General features: G+C 38.7%; 1 protein-coding gene and 3 long non-coding RNA genes across 5 annotated transcripts in view; 1 reads left to right on the forward strand and 3 right to left on the reverse strand.

Annotated features, from left to right (window-relative positions):
* Positions 1 to 13,186, reverse strand: part of LOC109069099 — a 171,015-nt gene extending 157,829 nt beyond the window's left edge. The window contains exons 1-3 of the mRNA XM_042756095.1: positions 12,563 to 13,186; positions 10,567 to 10,887; positions 9,786 to 10,112 (exon numbers count right to left, since the gene is read on the reverse strand). Of these exons, the coding sequence (XP_042612029.1) occupies positions 9,786 to 10,112; positions 10,567 to 10,887; positions 12,563 to 12,845 (931 nt within the window). The 5' untranslated portion in view covers positions 12,846 to 13,186. The remainder of the gene's footprint in view (positions 1 to 9,785; positions 10,113 to 10,566; positions 10,888 to 12,562) is intronic.
* LOC122144883 lies at positions 8,041 to 9,516 on the reverse strand. Its single transcript, XR_006159895.1, has 3 exons — positions 9,434 to 9,516; positions 9,264 to 9,304; positions 8,041 to 8,526 (listed from the first exon to the last, which is right to left on the reverse strand). It is a non-coding gene; the product is annotated as an uncharacterized LOC122144883 (long non-coding RNA).
* A 2,508-nt stretch (positions 13,187 to 15,694) lies between the features above and the next one.
* Positions 15,695 to 18,535, reverse strand: LOC122144881. Of its 2 annotated transcripts, XR_006159892.1 has the most exons (4): positions 18,282 to 18,535; positions 16,775 to 17,487; positions 16,250 to 16,685; positions 15,695 to 16,085 (listed from the first exon to the last, which is right to left on the reverse strand). It is a non-coding gene; the product is annotated as an uncharacterized LOC122144881 (long non-coding RNA). The 2 variants fall into 2 exon arrangements; XR_006159891.1 differs by having other exon boundaries at positions 15,695 to 16,685.
* Positions 18,536 to 20,929: 2,394 nt separating this feature from the next.
* On the forward strand, positions 20,930 to 22,502 carry LOC122144882. The gene is made up of 4 exons (XR_006159894.1): positions 20,930 to 21,128; positions 21,235 to 21,299; positions 21,960 to 21,985; positions 22,218 to 22,502. It is a non-coding gene; the product is annotated as an uncharacterized LOC122144882 (long non-coding RNA).
* Positions 22,503 to 23,576: the final 1,074 nt, after the last annotated feature.

Here is a 23,576-nt window from a genome sequence, read left to right on the forward strand (position 1 = left end):
AACACTGACAGCGTGTAGCCATTTCTCATATGACATTCTGTTCACCAACCGATATGCCCGGAATGGATTGCCATGATGCCGCTTGCAAAACGACAAAGAGGGCGGAGCTTCCCTCCCCCTGGAGTCGTGGGAACGACGCGTGCTGTGGTAACACGATCGTCCGTATTCAGAAAGCTCATGGGACGCGTGGGAGCGCTGTGTGTTATAGAGGGGTCGTGCCTCGCTGATCAACGGGGTGCGCGCACTCCTGTTGAATGTTTGGTGACACGCACGTGCGTGTGTGCGAGAATGTCGAGAGCAAGCCGCGGCTGCTGCGGAGGTCTGACAGCTGACACCGGGGCGTGAGCCTTGCCAGATACACGGGGAGCTGCGAGCCCCGATTCTATTGACGTTTCAACGGCTGCTTGTAACCCCGTTGTCCCACTGGAGGAGGAGAAAAATGCTCATTGCTTTTTGTAAGGTTGTCACAGACTTTATTGCATTTTGAACATACACAACACAGACATTCTCGTAGTGGCCTGTAATCGCCAAGGGGACTTCGTAAGAACGTCTCAGACGCTTTGCAGCAGGCCCACCGCTCAGCACTCTCCTCCTCTGCGGCCTCCCGTCAGGAACGAGGTTTTTTGATCCGACGGAGGAGCTCCCCCGGACGGTTCCACACCCGCCTTTCTTGAAGCCGGTGATGCCTTTCCTTCGGTGTCCCTCTGCCATGGAGTTTTGGGGGCGCGAACAGGCGGCTCCAGATCTGGTGCTGATGAAGTGGAAGCAGAGGGGGGGGTCGTTCGATGGCCGGTTGGAAACAGATGAGGATCTACTGCGCGCAGGAGGCTGTGCTGCCGCCCGGCATGGCAGGAAGTGACTCATCACCCTAGAGCATTTTTCTTTCTGTGCCTCCGAGAAATGCTCCTGCAATAGCCTCGACTGCATCTCCAAATAGGCCAGATGGAGATACGGAAGCGTGAGCAGCGCCCTCCTGTCCGCATCCTTCAGCTCTGTGAGAGTCAGCCACAGGTGCCGGTGGAGCACGACCATCTAGCCCATGCTCCGGCCATTTGCCGGGGCCATCTTCTTTGTGGCTTGAGCACCAAATCCATTGCTGTGCGTAGATCTTTAAATGCCTCGGGATCCGGCCCCGCCCTCGTCCAGGGATTTCAAAGCGTGCCTGAACAAAACTTGGAGCAATTGCCATCGTGTGCAGGAGCTGAAATTGCTTCTCCTGAGGCAGCGTACGCTTTGTCCGTGACGTGTGCGGTCAAATGGCAGGGCCTTGATGGCAGCGTAGCACCTGTCTTCAGAGAGGCAGAGGAGGGGCAGAGGTGCACAGAGATGGATTCCTCGACGGGCGGAATGCGCGTATATCCACGGGCTTCCGCTCCGTCGACTTTAGTGAAAATCTCCGACCCACCAGTGTGAGCGCGAGCCGATTTGCACACTTTGTAGACTAAATATAATTGGTTCGGAATTTGAATAAAAGGTTTTTTTTGTTTTGTTTTTTTCTTGCTGCTCAGGGTGGCCCTTATTTTTGGACTTTCTAAATCTTCTGCTATCACCCGCCCAGTCAACATCCTTCATGAGAAATGGAAACAAACCAAATTTTGCTGAGATTGGACTAAGTTTGGGGTGTGCTCAACACAATTGAAGTTTCTGTCTTAATGACCATAAACACATGTAATTAAATAATTACACAAGACCATTGGTAAACTGTGAATAGGTTAAAAGGAGGACACAGAAATGTTGTTGCTAGACCATGTAGCTAATGTTGAGCTTCCTGAGTTTGAGGCCCGGCTGGGGGGGAGACCTTTTCCTGATCCTGTCCCTCTATCTCTCTCCTACTTCACTTCCTGTCCACTTATTGTCCTATTGAAATAAAGGCATAAAACACCAAAAATAAAATCTTATAAAAAAAATAAATAAATAAAAATAAAAAATTACAAATGCTGTTGATGAGAACTGATCTTTGAAAAATGACAGTCTGATCTAGATCGTGATGACAATTCGACATGTCCTTCAGCCACAAATTTCTTGCAGACATAGAAGCAAAATGTTGAAAAGTGAAATTACTGTACTGGTGAAGAAGTGTAACTTGAACAAAACTGAGAGCTGATCTAGATATTTATAAGTGCATTTTAGTTCATATTCATGGTGTCCCGAGGATAATTTTTAGTAAGTGCACTCTGGTTTTTTTCACCTGGGGGTGTACATTCACTTCCCCCACAATTGCTGCTGGTATGAGACTTTGTGAAAAGGTGTTGTTGCCTAATGGTTGGAGTCATCTGATAGCAGCAGTCATTTTTTATCAGTGAACAAAACTTTTGCTAATATTACCAATAAGATCTTGAAGTACCTTTGATAAAAAGATACAGTGGGTACGGAAAGTATTCAGACCCCATTAAATTTTTCACTCCTTTGTTATATTGCAGCCATTTGCTAAAATCATTTAAGTTAAATTTTTTCCTCATTAATGTACAACACAGCACCCAATATTGACAGAAACACACAGAATTGTTGACATTTTTGCACATTTATTAAAAAAGAAAAACTGAAATATCCCTAAGTATTCAGACCCTTTGCTCAGTATTTAGTAGAACCATCCTTTTGATCTAATACAGCCATGAGTCTTTTTGGGAAAGATGCAAAGTTTTTCACACCTGGATTTGGGGATCCTCTGCCATTCCTCCTTGCAGATCCTCTCCAGTTCTGTCAGGTTGGGATGGTAAACGTTGGTGGACAGCCATTTTCAGGTCTCTCCAGAGATGCTCAATTGGGTTTAAGTCCAGGGCTCTGGCTGGGCCATTCAAGAACAGTCACAGAGTTGTTGTGAAGCCACTCCTTCGTTATTTTTAGCTGTGTGCTTAGGGTCATTGTCTTGGTTGGAAGGTGACCTTTCGTGCGCCCAGTCTGAGGTCCTGAGCACTCTGGAGAGGGTTTTCGTCCAGGTTATCCCTGTACTTGGCCGCATTCATCTTTCCCTCGATTGCAACCAGGCGTCCTGTTTTCCCTGCAGCTGAAAAACACCCCCACAGCATGATGCTGCCACCACCATGCTTCACTGTGTGGGACTGTAATTGGACAGGTGATGAGCAGTGCCTGGTTTTCTCCCACACATACCGCTTAGAGTTAAGGCCAAAAAGTTCTATCTTGGTCCTCATCAGACCAGAGAATCTTATTTCTCACCATCTTGGAGTCCTTCAGGTGTTTTTTTTCATATGTCTTGCACTGAGGAGAGGCTTCCGTCGGGCCACTCTGCCATAAAGCCCTAACTGGTGGAGGGCTGCAGTGATGGTTGACTTTCTACAACTTGTCTCCCATCTCCCGATTGCATCTCTGGAGCTCAGCCACAGTGATCTTTGGGTTCTTCTTTACCTCTCTCACCCAGGCTTTTCTCCCCCGATAGCTCAGTTTGGCCGGACGGCCAGCTCTAGGAAGGGATTTGGTCGTCCCCAACGTTTTCCATTTAAGGATTATGGAGGCCACTGTGCTCTTAGGAACCTTAAGTGCAAGCAGAATTTTTTTTTTGTAACCTTGGCCAGATCTGTGCCATTGCCACAATTCTGTCTCTGAGCTCTTCAGGCAGTTCCTTTGACCTCATGATTCTCATTTGCTCTCACATGCACTGTGAGTGTAAGGTCTTATATAGACAGGTGTGTGGCTTTCCTAATCAAGTCCAATCAGTATAATCAAACACAGCTGGACTCAAATAAGGTGTAGAACCATCTCAAGGATGATCAGAAGAAATGGACAGCACCTGAGTTTAATGTATGAGTGTCACAGCAAAGGGTCTGAATACTTAGGACCATGTGATATTTCAGTTTTTCTTTTTTAATTAATCAGCAAAAATGTCAACAATTCTGTGTGTTTCTGTCAATATGGGGTGCTGTGTGTACATTAATAAGGAAAAAAACTGAAACATAAATGATTTTAGCAAATGGCTGTAATATAACAAAGAGTGAAAAATTTTAAGGGGGTCTGAATACTTTTCCGTACCCACTGTTGGAAAAGATCCTAAAGTACCTGTAGATAAAAATATAAATTCTTTGAGGTTTATACTTCTAGTGAAGAAACAAATGAGGGATGAGAGGTTAACATTTCCATATAAAAGGGGCCACCCCACCCATTTTTTTAAAATACAGAGAACATGAATAAATGGGAATTCTCACTCCAAATTGAACTCAAAAGTAGGCAGTCCTGTTATGCTGTTTTTGTTTCAGCATCTGTAAGTCGCTGAACTTTTATCATGATAAACAGTGTGGAATGTGAAACAAGATAACCCTGGATTCTGTTTACTTGGAGTTCAGAATAAAACCGTTAGTTTCAGTAGTTATTTCCAGCGAGAGAAGCAGACTCTAAAAAATGCTGGGTTATTTCAGCCCAACTTTGGGTCAAAGTTGGACTAACCCAACTTTTGGGTTAAAAATTTAATGTAAAAATGTAACCCAACGTTGTGTTTAGTCCATATTTGACCTAAAGTTGGGTTGAAATAACCCAGCAATTTTTTAGAGAAGAACTGTTCTTTGAAAGAACACATCCTGGTTTTTGACTGTCAATTACTGAATTCATCTTAAGAATAAATGTAGTCTTGTACAGTACATCTATACTACTGTAATATTTTTGGTATCAAACAGATGTTCAATGATTCTTCATTTAAGTTTTAATCAACACTAACAAACTGTACTTTTTCAAAAGAATAATAGTGCTGCTGCTGTTCAAAATGCAAAGGTAGCTTAATTAACTTTAGTCATAATTGTGGCATTTAGTCTGTGATCTGATCGGAGACAGGTTTGCTCAATTCAGAAAAAAAAGCCCTGAAAATTCAGAAGTGGTGCCATCTAGTGTCTAAAACTTTACCTAACTTTAACTATAAAAACAATAACAGCTCTACCCTTTTACCAGTGGCTCTTACAGTAGAGCAGCCAAAGTAATATTAATAATAACAATGAAATAATAATAACAGCTCTACCCTTTTACCAAGGTTAGATATTTCATGTTTAACGAAGTAATAAAAACAGATACATTTTAGCAACAGATCAGAATAACACATCCATATTAGTGACTCATCATCATTATATTGTCCAAGCTTCCTCTGATGAAATAAACAGCGTAACTGAAACAATGCCTTCAGGAAAAAAAAAAGATTGTTGCATTAGTAGGCCAGCTATGATCTAATTTGATGTGCCTTGTGTTAAGAAAAACTTTAAAAAAAAACTGGTGGACACATTCAAAGTCATCTCAATAGCACTTATTAATTTACACAAGTCTGCTAAGTCTACACAGCATATACATCATGATACGTCCAAAAATATCTGATTAATTCAGATATGCTAAATGTTAAAAAATTATTGACAATTTTTATTAAGAGGATAAGCTCCTTGAGATGAATCATCTCGTTTACAAGGGGGTCCTCAATATTCATAAATATATTCACAAGTGACAGCTACAACAGTGCAGTAAATACATCAATACAATACAATCAGTACAAAAACAAGACAACACAGTCATTCACCCACACACACACACACACACACACACAGAACTCTCAGAGGGCTGTCTAACCCCACAACAGTATGCATCATGTTACAATAATTATTCAACAATGTAACAATGACATTCCACTAAAAATAAAAAACAAAAAAACAAATACAAATATTCTGTAAGTGATGTACAAGAGCATTTTTAAACATATGGAGTGAAGTTGAAGATTGAATAGAAACAGGCCAATTATTCCAATCAAAGGGTGCTTTATATATTAAATGAATATTTGCCAATTTCTTTATTAATTATAGGGACAGCAAAAAATATTTGATCTCCGTGGCATAAACTAGACGAGGAGCTGAATGGGATTAAATATTGTTTCAAATAATCAGAATAACTGAAGTGAATACATTTGAAAATAAACAATAACCAATGAAAATGACGTCTAGAGAATGGAGTAAGCTAGGACAATTGGTGATACATAAGGCAGTGGTGAGTTCTAAAGGGACAATGAAGAATAAACCTGCACAGACTGTTATATACAACATTAAGGGGTTGAAGATTGGTAGCTGTGGTATTTTGGTACATATCACTATAATCAAGAATTGGAAGTAATAATTGAGAATTTTTTTGGATTGGAGGAGCAAGTTGGATTGGAGGAGACATAACTGAGTGAGAAGGAAATTGTACTTGAGGTGTTAATGAGAAATGCTGACTAAAGGCATTAGCTATAACAATAGGATCATTTGATAATACATTACTGATTGATATATTAATTGATGCACTATCAGGCTTACCTAATAAATTGCTCATATGCTTCCAGAATTGTCTAGGCTTATTAAAATTATTTGATTTAGTGTTCCTAGTTTGAGTTGTACAGGTATTCTTAAGCGCTTGTAAGACTCCCGGTCAACTATATCTGATGTAAGATGGTACTTCTTCCAGGCCCTATCTCTCTGTTTAAATAGAGTAATCAGTTCCCCACTAACCTAAGTTGAATGATTGCCTTTCACCTTAATAACTCTCAGGGGGGGGGGCATGTTTATTAATAATATTCAAAATCTCAGTAGAAAAATATTCCCATGCATCATTACAAATGGTATTAATTTTAGTCTATGAGGAGTTGATTTTCCAGATACAATAGATAATGCAGTGGTCACTGAAACCTGATTCTACAAATCTATCTGGATGAGTAACTAAGATCCAGTCCAAAAGTGTTCTTGAGTTAAGATTGACTCTTGTGGACTCATTAATAAGATGAGATAAATTCACAATCACCTGTGACAGTAAACTCAAGGATACATTATGTGGCTACTCCACCTCCTCTAGAGCCTCTATCTGCTCTGAACACTGTGTTATTATCTAAACTAATATCACTATCAGTAATAGTGGAAGACAACCATGTTTCAGATATTGTAATAATACTAGATTTATTGTAGACAATACATACTTTTAGTTGATCAAGTTTCGGCAAAAGGCTCCTTATATTTACATTAATTATTTTAAGACCATCCTTTAAAAAGAGAAAGAAAGTGAAAGAACAGCAGACAGCATGAGAGCATACAAACACAAAATACATCCACACACACATATAACAGAATACTAATAGTTCAAACATAACCATAGAAAGAAACAACAGAGACAAAACAGAACTCAGTCAGCAATAAGTATATTAACAACAAATTAACCCTGCAGCATCAAAGTTAAGAAGATTAATTAAGTGAATATTAATTAAATGAATGCTTAATGCATCAGAAAGTGTTAAAATCGTGCTTCAGAATGTAGAGATGATCACTCTAAACAACTCAGTGTAACTTAGTTCAGCTATTTCTAGTTAAAGCAAAGAAAAAAAAGTCTATAAAATAAGCAAATAATGCAAATGTAGGAAATTAATCTAAAAACAGACTAAACATCATCATCATCATCAAAAAAATATATAGGCAGATAATAAGAGTGAAATAATCTAAAATAGGCTAAAATAGTGATCAAGTAAAGGCGATCATTTCTATCTAGTGACATTATTCTACAAACACACCAACAAAACACAATTACATGATAGAAATAATACTGTACAAACAGCCCAGCTGAACAAGCTTCATAGTTCAAATGAAAGAGACACAGATGAAGAAAATAAAAAAAACAGATTACAAAATAATGTGAAATATGAAGCTTTACCTTGAAAGCCTTACAGACAAAAAAGGCAGAACGTTATACTTTACATTAAAAATCTACATCTATATATAATAAAAAAATATATATAATAAAAACAAACAAATATTGTTTTATCAGTATGTACTTAAAACACCTGTAAGATGCTTAAATTTTAGTAAAAAAAAAAAAAAAAAAAAGTATTCAGCAGTCAGTAAGTTTTGAAACAAAACATAAAATGCTGCTTCTATCTCCAGTAGTTATTAACCCTATAAAGACTTATTTATTTTCATCTTAAGGGTCAATATAAACCGTTCCATTTATATATATATATATATATATATATATACATATATATATATATATATATATATATATATGAGATATATTATATATATAGGCTATATAGGCTTTATAGGTTAATGTTTCAGTTCCTGAGTTTCAGAGTCTTGATCATGCATATAATTGTGAGATTTCATGGATCAACCCTTGCAGAATCTGAACCTTCTGCCTTTCTTGAACCACAAAGCTTTGCTAGCTAAATCACAAAAACACAAAGTTTCAGAGAAATGTTTCATTTCTCAGTGATCCCTCTGAAAACATCAGTTTGAAGTAATGTTGTAGTGTTGTTTAAGTAGTGTGTAAATAGTGTTGTCAAGATGCTAAAGTGAAATCACTATTAATGATATTACACTGAAACCTTGATATTGTTTCTGTGAACAATGAGAATTTCTGCTGATGCTTTTCTCTAATTTCCCATCTTCTCTTAAATTTCCCTTTCAATAAAATAAATTATGTTACAGTTGTGTCTCATCAGCAGCCTCAGTCTTATTTATGAGATGTCCCTTTAGGAGTCATCTGCATTAGAGTTTCAGTCTGTTCACGGGATGTGTCTTGAGCATCATCTGTCTGTAAGAAACACAGATTCACAGAAGGTAAAATAAACGAACAGGATTGATATTTGAATTACACAAACACACAATACTACAAACTAGATATAAAGTTGTGATTTTTGTTTTTATGTTGTTTGAAATTTAGTTTATTGAGGAGTTTCTGTTTTTTAAGATAATATTTACTGTGAATTTGCAAGATTTCGATTCCGATTCATTAGTTACTGTATTTTTTCGGACTATAAGTCACACCTAAGTATAAGTCGCATCAGTTCAAAATACGTCATGACGAGGAAAAAAACATAAGTCGCACTGGACTATAAGTAGCATTTATTTAGAACTAAGAGAAACATTACCGTCTACAGCCTCGAGAGGGTGCTCTATGTTTTCAGGGGTATGCTACAGGAGCACTGAGCAGCATAGAGCGCCCCTCTCGCGGCTGTAGACGGCAATGTTTTCACTTCTCTTGGTGTCAAATTAATTTGGATAAATAAGTCACACCTGACTATAAGTCGCAGGACCAGCCAAACTATGAAAAAAAGTGCGACTTATAGTCCGGAAAATACAGGTACTATAAATAACTAAATGAACAAGTTTGTGTGTTTATGATTATGATAGTAAATTATAAAAAGAAATACAAGATCACAATACCAAGCGATATAAGGATCTGTTTTGTCCAACTTGATAATAACTGAAAGTGAATGAAACCAGAAGCACCAGAACATAATAAATTAACAGTTGCACACATCATCTTACCGGATCACGGCGCTCCTGCCTCTCGCGCTGCCTCCTGATGCCTGTTTGATCAACAATAAACTTAGTTAAACACTGCTGACTTTGCTGAATAAAGACCAATATATACGTATATTTTCATACAACAATCCTCATATTTCCATCTTGTTAAATCAACTGAATATAATACTCACATTTCATTATTGCTTTGCGCTTGTAGAAAACCACAGCAGCAACGAGCAGAAGAAGAAGAAGAACAACAACAACAACAACAACATAATACTTACATTTCATTATTGCTTTGCGTTAACCTTTGATAGACCAGAGGACAGACAGATTTGACTGATTAATTTTATCAAAAGTGTTGACTGATATTTACACTTTTTGTACCTGGATCATTAGTGTTGCTTGATTTTAACTGATAAATGGTGCTATCTGGCATTTTTTTTAAAGATCGATCCACTTTCTCATTTATTGGACCTAAAAATATTGAACTGTATTCTAAAATAAAAGGAAACATGCACTGAATGAAGAGATGATACTCACCAGAGACAGTAACAGTGAAGCTCCTCATGATGCTGAATCTGCTGCTGCTGATCTTCAGTTGATATTCTCCAGAGTCTGTGTTTGTGATGTTTGTGATGGTCAGAGATCCATTCTGATCCAGCTTCAGTCTGTCTCTGAATCTCTCATCACACTGATCATCTATACAGATTTTACTCTGATCTTCACTGATTTCAGTGATGAGAGAGTCATTAAAATACCACGTCATCACATCATTTTGGTTTTTTATTACTGCAGTATCTAAAGTAACAGATTCTCCCTCCTTCACCGACTTTCTCTTCATGTCATCTCGTTCAGCAGCAGAAACACCTGAAACACAAACCAACAGATGCTGCAGGATCAACAACAACAAACAAAAGAAAGAAAGAATGAAAGAAAGGGGAAAAAAAACACACAACATTGTGGTTACATTTTCCATGAATTTCAGTCTGAAAATCCTTTATCCATTTTTGCTCATCACAGACTTATTTTACATCAAATCCTCAATTAAGCAGATCGTAACAGAAGATACGGGTCTCATGAGAAACTGTCGTCTCCACCAGAACACAACTGCAGCTCATGAACTAAAAGAAAAACTCACTATAATTTTGTTTTGATGATAGATGCACTTGCATTGCTTTAACATTTCTATTAACAACAATCTTTTAGCAATGAAGAGCAGTCACCAATCACAGTTGCATTGCAGTTTACATTTAACACAAAAACACACTAAATAGATTTGATTTAAACAGATAACTTGGCTTTAAATTTAGAAATGACTCACCATGTACAGTAACACTAAAGATATTGTCGATGTTGCGGGTGGTGTTCTTTAGTTTATATTCTCCAGAGTCTGTGGTTCTGGTGTTTGTGATGATCAGAGATCCAGTCTGATCCAGCTTCAGTCTGTCTCTGAATCTCTCTTTACACTCATCATCTGTACAGACCTTATATTTATCTCCATGAATTATAGCTATGCGACTGTTTTCAAAAATCCAAAACATTCTGTCTCTTTGGTTCATGTTTTCAACATCAGTGTGTAAAGTCACTGTATCTCCCTCCATCACTGACACTGACACTCTGTCTGAATCAACAGCAGAAGCACCTGAAGAAGAAACAAACAGTTCATTACAAATCATTTCTGGAACAGTGGGACAAAAAATATGAACATGAAAATAATGTGAATCTCTGTAATCAAACTGTGATGCATGCATGGAATAGGAGCATGACAAAACAACAGGACCATTGCAGTTTGATGTTGTTGTCACAACTAAAACAATTCATTAATTTATTCATTTAATGATACTTGTTGAACCTATAAGCCATTAATCTAAGTATGTATGCATGTAAGTTGACATTACAGTTTCAAAGTAACTCTGAGAGGAGATGAAGGAGGAGCACTGTAACCTGGTCTTGCTGTACGTCACATCCAAACAAAAAGCAGAAGAACATCAATTTACACTTTCACTCATAGATCTTCTGCAAAATAATGAATATAATAAAACCCACATCCTGATTCATGTCACAATGCCTATTTTGTGTATTTTGTGTAATTTGTGTATTTAATTATCCAAGCGGTGATTAGAGCATAGTTTCCTTGCATGCCTTACTCTAATCATAAAATAATAATAAATAACCAATTTAAAAGGTTTTAAAATTACCTACTGATTTTTTTTTTCCCACCTAATAAAAAATTGTTTTTACTTTAAACGTACAGTCTAACTGTCCCCAGGTTTAAGATAGGTCTTTGCATGCCATGTATATTAGATACGTTCATGTTAACAGCAGGCCTATGGCTAATTCTTGAGCTATCTGAAATAATATTTCTGCTTAGATTCATATTGGATGTCAAACAATATTTTAATTTATAGAATAAAGATCGTGAAATACTCTTCAAAACCTTTGATTCTTGCGTCAATAAGGAGATCATAAAAGGACATTTCTAGTATGCCTGATTAATTTATAGAATAAAGATCGTGAAATACTCTCCAAAACCTTTGATTCTTGCTCCTTTCAAAGAGCCGTTGAAAAGAACGGCTCTTTTGGCTCTTTTTAAATATTTAGTCAGTTTTAAGAAGCCAGCTTGGGGCGTCTCAGTTTATCCTGGAAATAATCACTGGGAGGAATGATGAGGTGAGATTTGTAGTCAAATAATTAAAACTCAGATATCACACACCAATATCTGAGTTTGAATTATTCTGAAATATTGATTATTTCCTCATTTGTCATGTGTGGACTATATTCCATAGGGTTGCACAAATCCCTCTGCTTAGACAGTGACATCACTATTTTGGATTTACCTTTAGTACAAAGTGTGTGTGTGTGTGTGTGTGTGTGTGTAAAGCTATCTTGACTTATGTTATTCATACAATACCTACTCACAAATAAACATCAAAAACAAAGCCGGCTGCAATGAATTTCTGTGCAAAACAGCTTTTACTACAAACACTTCCCACACAAGAACATTGTTATCACACAAGAACATTTTGATAGAAATCAAAAAATATTTAAAGTAGATAAAATTAGAATAAATAAAATGGAAATGTCTACATACTACATACTATTACTACTGTAAACTTTGCAAATAGGACATCAGCCCCTTCAAGTCAATGAACAATAACAAAGTGGGCTGCAATGAATGTCTGTGCAAAACAGCTTTTAGTGTTGAAAAATTTCTATACAAGAACAGTATCACAAAAGAACATTTTTAATGTTTTTAAAAGAACAAGTTTTAAATGAACACAAAATGCAATGTAAATAAATACAAAGCAGTTCCTTACTTAATGGCTTTTTCTGCCTCTCTTTTTTGTCCTTGGGCAAATTTGCATTAAAGAAGACAAGAGCTCTGACCTTTTTGGGCTTAAGGCGACTTCTCCTCTCTGAGATTATCTGTCCAGTTTTCGAGAATATTCTCTCAGAGGGAACTGATGTCGCCACAACACAAAGCTTCTTGGCCATCAGCTTGCTAAGCCTGGGGTAAACAGGGGCTCGACTCTCCCACCACTTGAGGGGATCCTCATGTGTTGGAAGAAGAGGCTCCTCCAGGTAGGCTTGCACCTCCATGACAGCATCGGCGGTTGGATTCCTGGCTTCCACTGTTCCAGCTACCTGCTCATAGGGGTGGGAGATATAACAATGGGAGATAGCTCCCACCCCTAGAGGAGGAGGAGCACCCGGAGGAGCTCATTTGTGTGCATCTGTGTGAAACACGCATGGGAAAAAAGAACGACAGAAAGAACGGCTCCCCTCCAGCCGCGACTCGGCTCCCATCGTTCATGTTTATGAGCCGTTCAAAAGAATCGGTTCGTTCGCGAACGTCACAACTCTAGCCTGATGTTATCTAGGCCTGTAACAAGACGAGTGGCGCTATTGTTCACCATTTAAAATAGCTGAACTGATTAAAATAATATATAATAATAATAATAATAATAATAATAATAATAATATGTCCCTCAAGATAACGACGCCATGAACTATGACAGTGATAAGAACTACAAAATGACGGGTTTAACCGGCGAATTTAAAAGAGAAAATAAATAAAATAACAAATAAAGTCTTACCACACACGAAGAACAGGCATACACCTCCTAACGTTTGGGAAAAAAGTAATTGTATTGATAGCTTTTCCGTTGAAAAAGAAGGCCAGATTTTACAAAAATCAAAATGTCGGACCCAAAAGTGAAGGTAACAGCGAGGGAGATTTTACAGGATCTGTTGTGTCGGACCCAAAAGTGAAAGTAAAAACACTTTTAAGCGCTGTGTCGAAGCCTTCGTTCGTGTGTTTGTCAATTTGGTCTTCGATATCATGAGACTGTTTGGCGGTTCTTGCTAAGGACTATATGTGACTTATGAACCGAGGCGTCGAGTCGGAGCTACCGCGGACAAGCGAGACACCCTCCCTGAACACCCGTGTTCTGGTGAATCACGTCCCCGCCTCGAAATTCGATCTCTCATCCTCGACACCCCTTCTAGTCGGTGGGCCGAGGGGAGATTTCGTGTTTTCAAACGATCTGTGGTGAGGGATAACCCAGTTTTTTTATATGTAACCGCTACGCTTTTCAACAAAGCAAATAAAAATTGTTGCCACTCACACACTTTGTCCATTACTATAATATCGGTAACTTTCTCCAGGTTATTTTCCCGGCGAATAGAGCAAGCAGCTACGTGTGGGGTCCGCCCTGCATGACGTATTTGTTGCATTCATCCAATAGTGTGCGTGGAAAGTGTCGGTGACGCGTTTGTGAACACACTGGCGCGCTTCGTGCCCAGGATTTAAGATTGTACTAAGATAAGAACTATTTTACCTAATTTTGCTACATATTCAGTTTGACACAAAATGAGAATGTTGAGGTAACGTTATCCATTTGTAGTGTTTTTATTTTATGCAACCACCTTTTGTCATACGATGTCCTGTCATTTTTTTTTTGTAAAATACACCCTTCTGATTTAACACATTTGACATAATTGGTATTGCTCTGAAACATCATGAAAAAACGAGACAGATAATACTCTTTTTCCCGCCCATGTTTACTTGGATGAAATGGCAAAACATGAAGTGTTGTATGCATATATTTGAGGGAAGTGGTGGACCCACATTTCCCTTCACAGACATAAGTTGGGAGAAATGTATTAAATCAGTGTTTCTGTGGAAAGACCTTGAGGGCAGAGAAGGTATAATTGCAGAAGAGGCAGTACAGGCATACAAGTTACACAGCCAGGAACCTACAAACCAGTTAGTCAAACCAGCTAACACTGGCTACCACATCCATTTCACAAATATCACGAAGATAAAACGAGCACAAAGGAGAAGAGAGAAGGCGGTATTAGTTGAAGAAACTGCAAAGGAAGGTTGGTATTATATTGTATAGACAGGCAGTTCAGTATTAGATCTCTCTTAGGTGTTAAAGGTTTGGAAACATTACTATTTTTAATGTTTTTGAAAGAAGTTTCTTCTGCTCATCAAGCCTGCATTTATTTGATCAAAAATACAGAAAAAAATTTAATATTGTGATATATATTATAACAATTTAAAATAATTTAATTTTTCATTTATTATACTTTAAATTATCATTTATTTCTGTGATGCAAAGCTGAATTTTTAGGATCATTATCACATGATCCTTTAGAAATCATTCTAATAAGATGATTCATTATCAAAGTTGGAAACAGTTCTGCTGCTTAATATTTTTTCAGAACATGTGATACTTTGAATAAAAAGAAAAAAAAAAAGCTGTTTTTAAAATATAAATATTTTGTAATAATATACACTACTGGTCAGTAATTTGGGGTCAGTAATTTTTTTTTCTTTCTTTTAAAAATAAAATCAATACTTTTATTCAGCAAGAATGTATTTAAATTGATAAAAAGTGATAGTAAAGAAGATTTATATTATTAGAAAATATATATATTTTTAATAAATGCCGTTCTTTTTTCACCTTTTATTCATCAAATATATTTGACAGCAGAACTGTTTCCAACACTCATAATAAATCAGAATATTAGAATGATTTCTAAATGATCATGTGATAGACTGGATGTTACATGTGACACTGAAGGCTGGAGTAATGATGCTGAAAATTCAGCTTTGCATCACAGGAATAATTTTTTTTTTTTTAAGTATATTCAAATAGAAAACTATTATTTTAAGTTGTAATAATATTTCACAATATAACTGTTTTTTTTCTGTATTTTTGATCAAATAAATGCAGGCTTGATGAGCAGAAGAGAGTTCTTTCAAAAACATTAAAAATAGTAATGTTTCCATATTTTTTATTTTTATTTTTGAGTTTAGTATGGACAGTAGTATACAGTTAAGAAAGTAGTATGGTTTACAGTAATATAAATTAAATAATATATAAGAGCAGAATAGATGTACAGTATGAACAACATATACAGATATGTGCAGTGTAGTTGCAGTAACAGTATAAGATTAGTACAAAAAACTAGATGAAATTTGTTGGCAGTTCACCGCTGGACCCTAACACAACATGAGCGGGCAGCAATCACTTTTGAATGCAAAACAATGGCAGGAAAGTGCCCGGTAGGACATCTTAACTCAGAGCTAGACAACACCAGAATGCAGAGAGATCAGGCTGATGTGATGAACATTGTGGCCACTATCCAAAATATGGTTAACCCTTTTGACCCATTGCTGGATGGAGACTCTCTGTCACATCTCTTCTGGCCAACAGGCATCAGAAAATGTTGCCACAGACTTACTAGGGGCTAAACAAAGAGGTGTTAAGGCACTCACTGAATTCTGTGAAAAAAGGATCGTCAATGGCGAAGCATCATTCCATGACCCTATAAAGAAAATGAAAATAAAAACATTTAAAGACACTGGACAAAGTACAGTCACAAAAATTAAAGGAAAAGAAATCACCTTAACATCACATCGTAACTTGTTTGCAAGGCTAATTGTTGTGGGCAGCGTTAGGCAAATTAACATCGATGAAATGCTCACTTACAGTTTGGGTCCTTTTCCACAGTCAATTTCCAACTTTGATGGCTCTCTGGTCAAAACCAACAAAGCTAAGCGGATGCACATCTTGCTCGATGAGATCAACCCGCCTGCAAAAGTGAGTGACATTCCTGATGGCGCAGTTTGGATTTGGGATGCTATGGCTCTGGTGGGTTGTATGCTGATCATGCGGATCATGTACTGAAGACATTAGTTCACTCAGCTAAGGCAACCAAGTCAACAGAGCTTCATTTTGTATGCGACACATACAGTGACCTGAGCATCAAAAATGCTGAGCGTAGTCGGCGCGCAGAACAGGGCTACCAAAAAAATCTAAATATATGGAGATGACCAAAAAACCCCAAAGCAGTGGAAAAAATTCCTGGCATGTGGCCAAAATAAAGAAATCTTACTGGAGTATTTCTTCCAACATTGGAGCTCATCTGCAAAGAATATGATTGACAATATAACCGTCGTTGTTGCACATGGAAGCAAGTGTCACGCAATTAAAATGAATGTGAGCTATACTGACCTTGAGATACTGGAACTCAAAGACCTAGAGACAAGTCAAGAGGAGGCAGACACCAGAATGATACTGCATGCAGCCAAACACAGCCATGACCTGGTAATCAAGAGCCCAGACACTGATGTCTTTGTGCTGGCTCTAGCTTTCTGCAGCCACATTGATGGCCACCTCCATTTCCATACAGCCAAGGGGAGAAACACACACATTACTGACATTACCAAGCTACATGCCCATCTTGGCTAAGACAAATGTGATGCCCTTGTAGGTCTGCATGCCTTTTCTGGATGTGACACAGTGAGCGCTCTGCATAAGGTTGGGAAAGCAAAAGCATACAAAAAACTAAGTTCAAAAACAGAATACATCACTATGTTTAGAGAACTAGGAACAAGTTTCACCCCATCACCAGAAATATGTGAGGCTCTGGAAGCTTACACGTGTGATCTATATGATCAGAAGGACTGCCAAGATGTCAATATTGCAAGGGCTAAACTGTTCAAATCAGGTAAATGTTCTGAGAGAGACTTGCCTCCAAACAAAGACTCCTTGCAAAAACACATCCAGCGGGCAAGCTATCAGGCTGCAGTACACAGAAGGAGTCTTGAGTGCATGCCAGACATTCCTCCTCCTGTAAATCATGGCTGGAAGATGGTAGGAGATTTCTACGGAGTGGACTGGATGACACTTCCGCCAGCTCCAGAGGCCATACTGGAACTCGTGCACTGCTCGTGTAAAAAAACGAATTGCGTTAAGGGTAGATGCACATGTAAACTGCATGAGCTACCATGTACAAATCTCTGTCAGTGTATAAACTGTGACAATAAGTCACTTGAAGATGACTAGGGCACATGTGTTTATGTATGTACACGTGGGGAGTGGTGTGTTTGCTACTCCTGCAGAAGTAAATCTGTATGACATGTTTATGTACATTTTAACTCTGCTCTGTTTGATAGCCTATGTTTGATAGTTATACTTATAATCTTGTTTCTTTTACATGCAGTTTATGTTCTTTTATAGTTCTATTACATACAGTTCTAACTAACGTTAGAGCTCTTAGCTCTCCGGTTTGAATATTGAATATAAATTAGAATATTAGAATACTGACCCTTTAAAGTTATGTCAGATGTAACTGATAATTAAATATATGTCTTAAACATCAACAGGTTCATGTTTGCCTTGAGTTTTTGCTTTGAGTTTTTGGCGAACGTTTGCAAAACGGTCTGAGGTAATTATCCGCCAACATACAGTGGAGCTGTAGTCTATGTGATTTGGAAGAAGTGTTGCCGTTAGAATGGAATGTTTACACCAAATATGTAATCGCATGATGTTAGCTAACGTTACTGTCAGAGCCGTTAAATATGATATTCTCAACGGCTCTGGCTACTGCTAGTTCGCCAGCTGAAACGTTACCCTACTTAAAACGACAATAACGAGACGCTTACACACATTTGAACAACACAGTGTACAAAACAAACATTTTATATAGATATCATATTCTAATTAAATGAATACTTACAATCACACAAAGAATGTCCTTGACGATGATCAATGCGCTGCTGCTGCTCATGTCTGACAGCTAAATCATCGTTTAACAGCTGTTCTAAATAAACTTCATCTGATTGGTTAATAATAATCCCATGTCAGTATCTTGCCGCGCTATTGGCTCAACTAATATAGTAGGCAACCGCGTTTGCCTGCATATTTATGGGTCGTGAATTATGATTTCGGGGAAAATGTGCAATGAATGGGAGTGGCAACATTTTTCATATCGTTGAGAATAAAACAACCTTCCCAACTTTACAAATCCAGGTTCTCCCTCCATGGGGATCATCCATTTCGAAAAAAGTAAAGCAGATACAGACCCTCAACCTTCCTTGCAATATTTTTCATACTCTTCTTCTTTTTCTTCTTTCAATTTTTTTTTGGCGGTTGGCAACTAACTTTAATAGTGCATTACCGCCACCTGCTGGACTGGGGTGTGGCACTGGATTCTAACCTTTCCAAAAAAAAAAAAAACAAAACAAAACACACATCACCTAAATTCTTTTATTTAGTCCTGTATTCCTTAGAAAACTAAATATATATTTAAAACATATTTCACCTGAGCTTCTTTGTAGGATTTCTTCTAAGTTTAACTTTAACTGTTTTCTTTTTAATTGTGAACTTAATCTTTGTCTTTCTTCCTGATATTTAGGACATTGAAGTATAACATGCTCTACAGACTCTGGACATTCACATAATTCACAATTGCCATCATCATGTTTCTTTATTATTACCAAAGTTTTATTTAATCTTGTGTGTCCATACCTCATTCTTGACAACACATCCTCCTCCTCCTTGCTTCTGTTCATAATTCTGCCCTTTCCCACTTTATTCTGGATATTATAGAACTGTCTTCCAGTCTGCCCATTGTCCCATAATGTTTGCCATTTGCCCTTCTTCTTCTTCTTCTAGGATTTTATGGCGGTTGGCAAACCAACTTAAAAGGTGCATTCCCGCCACCTACTGAAATGGAGTGTGAAGCGCATATTGGAAAGGAAGTTTAAGCTAGATCTACTCTTTCAAAAAAAAAGAAAAAAAAAAATTTAATAAATACTCTTTCGTCATGCATAAGAGTTTACACAGAAGGGAGTTTTACATTCTATTAAATAATCCTGTTTCCTTTAAAAATATAAATAACTCATGATAAATTTCTTGATTGTTTGGCACCTTCTCCTAGGAGAACCTGAAGTGTCAGCTCATTGATTTCTATGTTTCTTAAAGCGGGTCTTAGCTGGGACCCGCTCTCTCTTTCATAAGCTTTGCATTCTATAAGCACATGTTCTACAGTTTCAGCTAACCCATATTTATCACAATTTCCATTCTCATGTTTACCAATTCTTTGTAAGCATTTATTTAATAAACAATGTCCAATACGCATTCTTGAGACTAAAACGTCCTCTTTCCTGTTTCCGAATCTTCTTCTCTCTGAACCAACTTTTTCTTGAATGCAGTAAAAATGTCTACCTTTTGTTCCTTCATTCCATTCCTTCTGCCAAATTTCCTGTATTTGTTTCCTATAAGGGCTTGGGCGTCGTGACGTCATTACTTGGCGTGGCCGCCATGTTGATGGCCTTCTTTACTGCTACTCGGACTACTGCGCAGTGTTTAGACATACTCCCTCTCAGCCGTGTGTCTTAATTTGATTAATTAAAAATCTATTTCAACCATGGTAAACCGTAGCGCAACACATAATCGCCCTTTGAAAAAAAAATGGATTAACTTGCCACTGCTTTCCTGCTTGGAGGCGCGACCACGGAGACCAAGTGAGGTATAATATCTGAATATTAATTTATATAGCTTAAGTTAAACACTGAAAATAAGGGAAATTTCCTGGGCTACTCATCCAAAAAAACGGAAAATTTCTACACATTCATCTTTCTGTTGCTGTCCCTCTGCTGACAGCAAAAATTCGTACTACAAAACTGCTGCATTAACTAAGCGAGATTGTGAAGCTATGTCTAACGTGACTTTGCTTACCGATTTACGTGAAATCGTGCTCTCACAACAACCACGCTATCTTAAAAAGCCCAACACCACGCTAAGGTTGCTTTCAAGTAACGTTAAGCAAAACGATGGTTTGAAAATATCTGTTTTTGCTGGAAGGGCAACTCAACAGGACAACAGCACAGAGACTGACAGGTCCGATGGAAGGGCTAACGGGATATTTTACAGGAAAATACTACAACGGAAGACAGCGGGGAAAGAGCTCAAATACATGAGAACCCCGAAAAAAACGGGAGGGTTGACAGCTAACTAAACTTTTGAAACACATAAGTTAGTTAAAAGTACATGTGAATGGTTGTTAGCACTAACGGTTACTAAAGCAACTAGGCGGAGTGCAGTTTACTTTGTCCGGATTACTGTTTACCCACCCAGCACCAGACGTCATTTGGACGTTGTTTTCTGGTCTAAATAAAGTCGGCCCGTCATGGCTTTCTTTTAGACCAAAAAACGACGTTGAAAAATGGGTCTTTGTTTTGGTCCGAGAGATTTGGTCCAAATTACAGCCCAAAAAGCGACGTTTTAACGTTTTTTTTTTTAAAATCCAAAGTTAGCCCAAAAATAGATGTAGATGGGCTTTTGTCTAAATTTAGCAGAAAAAACACGTTTATTTCGGACCACAGCCATTAACAAATATATAGTGAAGAAATAGATTATACATCATATCTGAAGCACTGTTAAATATATTTAAATATATTTTGAAAACACTTGATGGGCGCGCGCTGAACTGGAGCGGAGGACGTCACCATGGAAACGGGGCGGCAGCTCAACTGTCAAGCAGCTGAACGCTGTCTCTCATGGTTGTTTTTACTAATTTCAGGTAAGTTTCGTCACTAAATTACACCAAAATAGTACATAAAAGTGTTCCTGAAACTTTCTTTTTCATGTAAATGACACACGCTTTCCGTTGAACATTTACTTTATAGAAATGGTTTATTGTCTTCAGAAAAAGTCCGTTAGCATCTCAACCTTAATGCTAACTACAAGAAAGGTAACTTTATATGCATCTTTCACAATATATTTCGCTTATATCAGCATGAATCTGTATTTTTCTTATATATGTGCGTGTGTATTTATATAATATTTTCATAATATGTGTGTGTGTGTGTTTGTTTGCTTGTTAGTTATTTGATGTCCACACTGTAAAGAACATATCTATATAAACCACCTCGCTATGTGTACTGCGTTAAGCTCACTGAGACGTGTAATAGCGCATGTATATGATTGCTTTCTTGATTCAGTTAGTAAACCTAAAACTTTAAATTCTGCTGTTATTATTCTTTCTATTTTTTTGTATATTCTGTAAATTACTTTTCTTTTCTGCATTTCACCTCTGCTACAGTTTATTTATAATAAACCTGCCATTGTATAATAAATATTGTTGGCTTTGACAGATTGACAGATTTCTTATGTTCCTAGATTCTTCCATGCTGATGTCCATACCCTAGAGTGGAGCGTGTTCTTGTCGAAGATCATTTTTAGACATTATGAGACCATATGACTTGGGGGCAAAATACATTGAGTCAAGTCAGACATTCAACAGTCATAATTACTGATCTTAACACACAGGGGAAAATGTGTAATGAACGCCTCGCAGATACAAACGGGGTAAATAATAGTTCATCATTGATATATCTTTTCTATTTCAGAGACTGAAAATCATCGATAAACCACAAGGTAATTGTAACTTATTTCAAGGAGAATCATAAGAATAATACGAATAAAAGAAAATGCATCTGTTACTTAATATTGCTTCTTATTTTTCAGTGTGTTGAAAGTTCTCATTAAACACATAGCTTTCTTCTCATCTTTGTACATTTTCAGATGTTGTGCATATTTATGAATCAAATTTTTTAAACGTTGTTTTAACTTTTTAACATTATAATATGGTTGTCTTCTTTTTTTTCAGAGTTTAGCTCCAACCCCAATTAAGCAGACCCTGAGCAGCTGATCAAAGATCACCAAAAACTCTGCAGAACGGTGGTCCTGCATGCCCAGGACTGGACACCAGTGTTGTAAGTGTCATGAGTCCGGACCCGGTGTTCCTCCCTGTCACCACCCAGAGGGCGCCACTTCCATTCTCCCGGACTCATTAACTTCACTCCGCTCAGCTGTGTCACCCACTCACACACTTACACTCACACCTGGACACTAGTTCGACACACCTGTCACATACTCATACACAGCTGTCCCCCATTTGTGTCACTAGTATATATTCTCCACACTCCCACCTCTCGGGCCTGCCTGCATTAATGTTATTTGCTATGTTTTGTTGTCTTGACGTGTATCTAGTGTTTGCATTTCCGGCTTGTTCCTGTGATTCCGTTTCTGTTTTGTTTTTGCCGTGTTGGCCTTTTGTTTATTAAAAAGTGAAGTTTTTTCCCCTGCGTTTGACCCAGACCCGGTTTCTTCCCACGGCGCCCTTTACCCGCGACGTTGACAGAATTCAGGCAGCAAATATGGGTCCAGCAGGGATGTTCCTGGATGTCCGCCAGGGAGATCGCGAGCATAGAGGAGTATGCCTGGGACTTCGTCGGGGCGGCTCGGTTTTCGGCGACAGAGAAGACCTGTCTTATGGTCTTCTTTTGGGGAGGACTTGCCGAGCCCTTTAAAACTTTAATGCCATACTGGCACCCCGACGAAGACGCTGGAGGACTACGTTAACCCTGGCTCTGCAGCTGAGTGGCTCAACCGTCAGGGTGGGGGGGCCGACCCAGAAGTTCCCGGCGAGGCGGAGGGGCTCGCTTCCAGCTTTCACGAAGCGGCCGAGCCCGCAGATGTTCCCCTGCGAGGCAGCGGGGCTCGCTTTCCGGCTTTCATGAAGCGGCTGAACCGTGGATGTTCCCTGCGAGCGGTGGGTGCCGCTCACAATTCTCCCCGAAGTCCCCGAGGGGCGTGGCCGCTCACCGACTCTCCCGAGTTCCCCGATGAGGCGGCGGCGGTGGCCGCTCACGACTCTCCCGAGTTCCCCGAGGCGGCGGCGGTGGCCGCTCACGAGTTTCCCGAGTTCCCCGAGGCGGCGGCGGTGGCCGCTCACGACTCTCCCGAGCTTCCCCGAGGCGGCGGCGGTGGCCGCTCACGACTCTCCCGATTTTCCCCGAGGCAGCGACGGTGGCCGCTCACGAGTTTCCCGAGTTCCCCGAGGCGGCGGCGGTGGCCGCTCACGACTCTCCCGAGTCTCCCGAGTTCCCCCGAGGCGGCGGCGGTGGCCGCTCACGAGTTTCCCGAGTTCCCAGAGGCGGGGTGGCCGCTCACGGACTCTCCCGAG

This window comes from Cyprinus carpio, unplaced genomic scaffold, assembly GCF_018340385.1.
Source record: "Cyprinus carpio isolate SPL01 unplaced genomic scaffold, ASM1834038v1 S000006795, whole genome shotgun sequence".
NCBI lineage: Eukaryota > Metazoa > Chordata > Actinopteri > Cypriniformes > Cyprinidae > Cyprinus > Cyprinus carpio.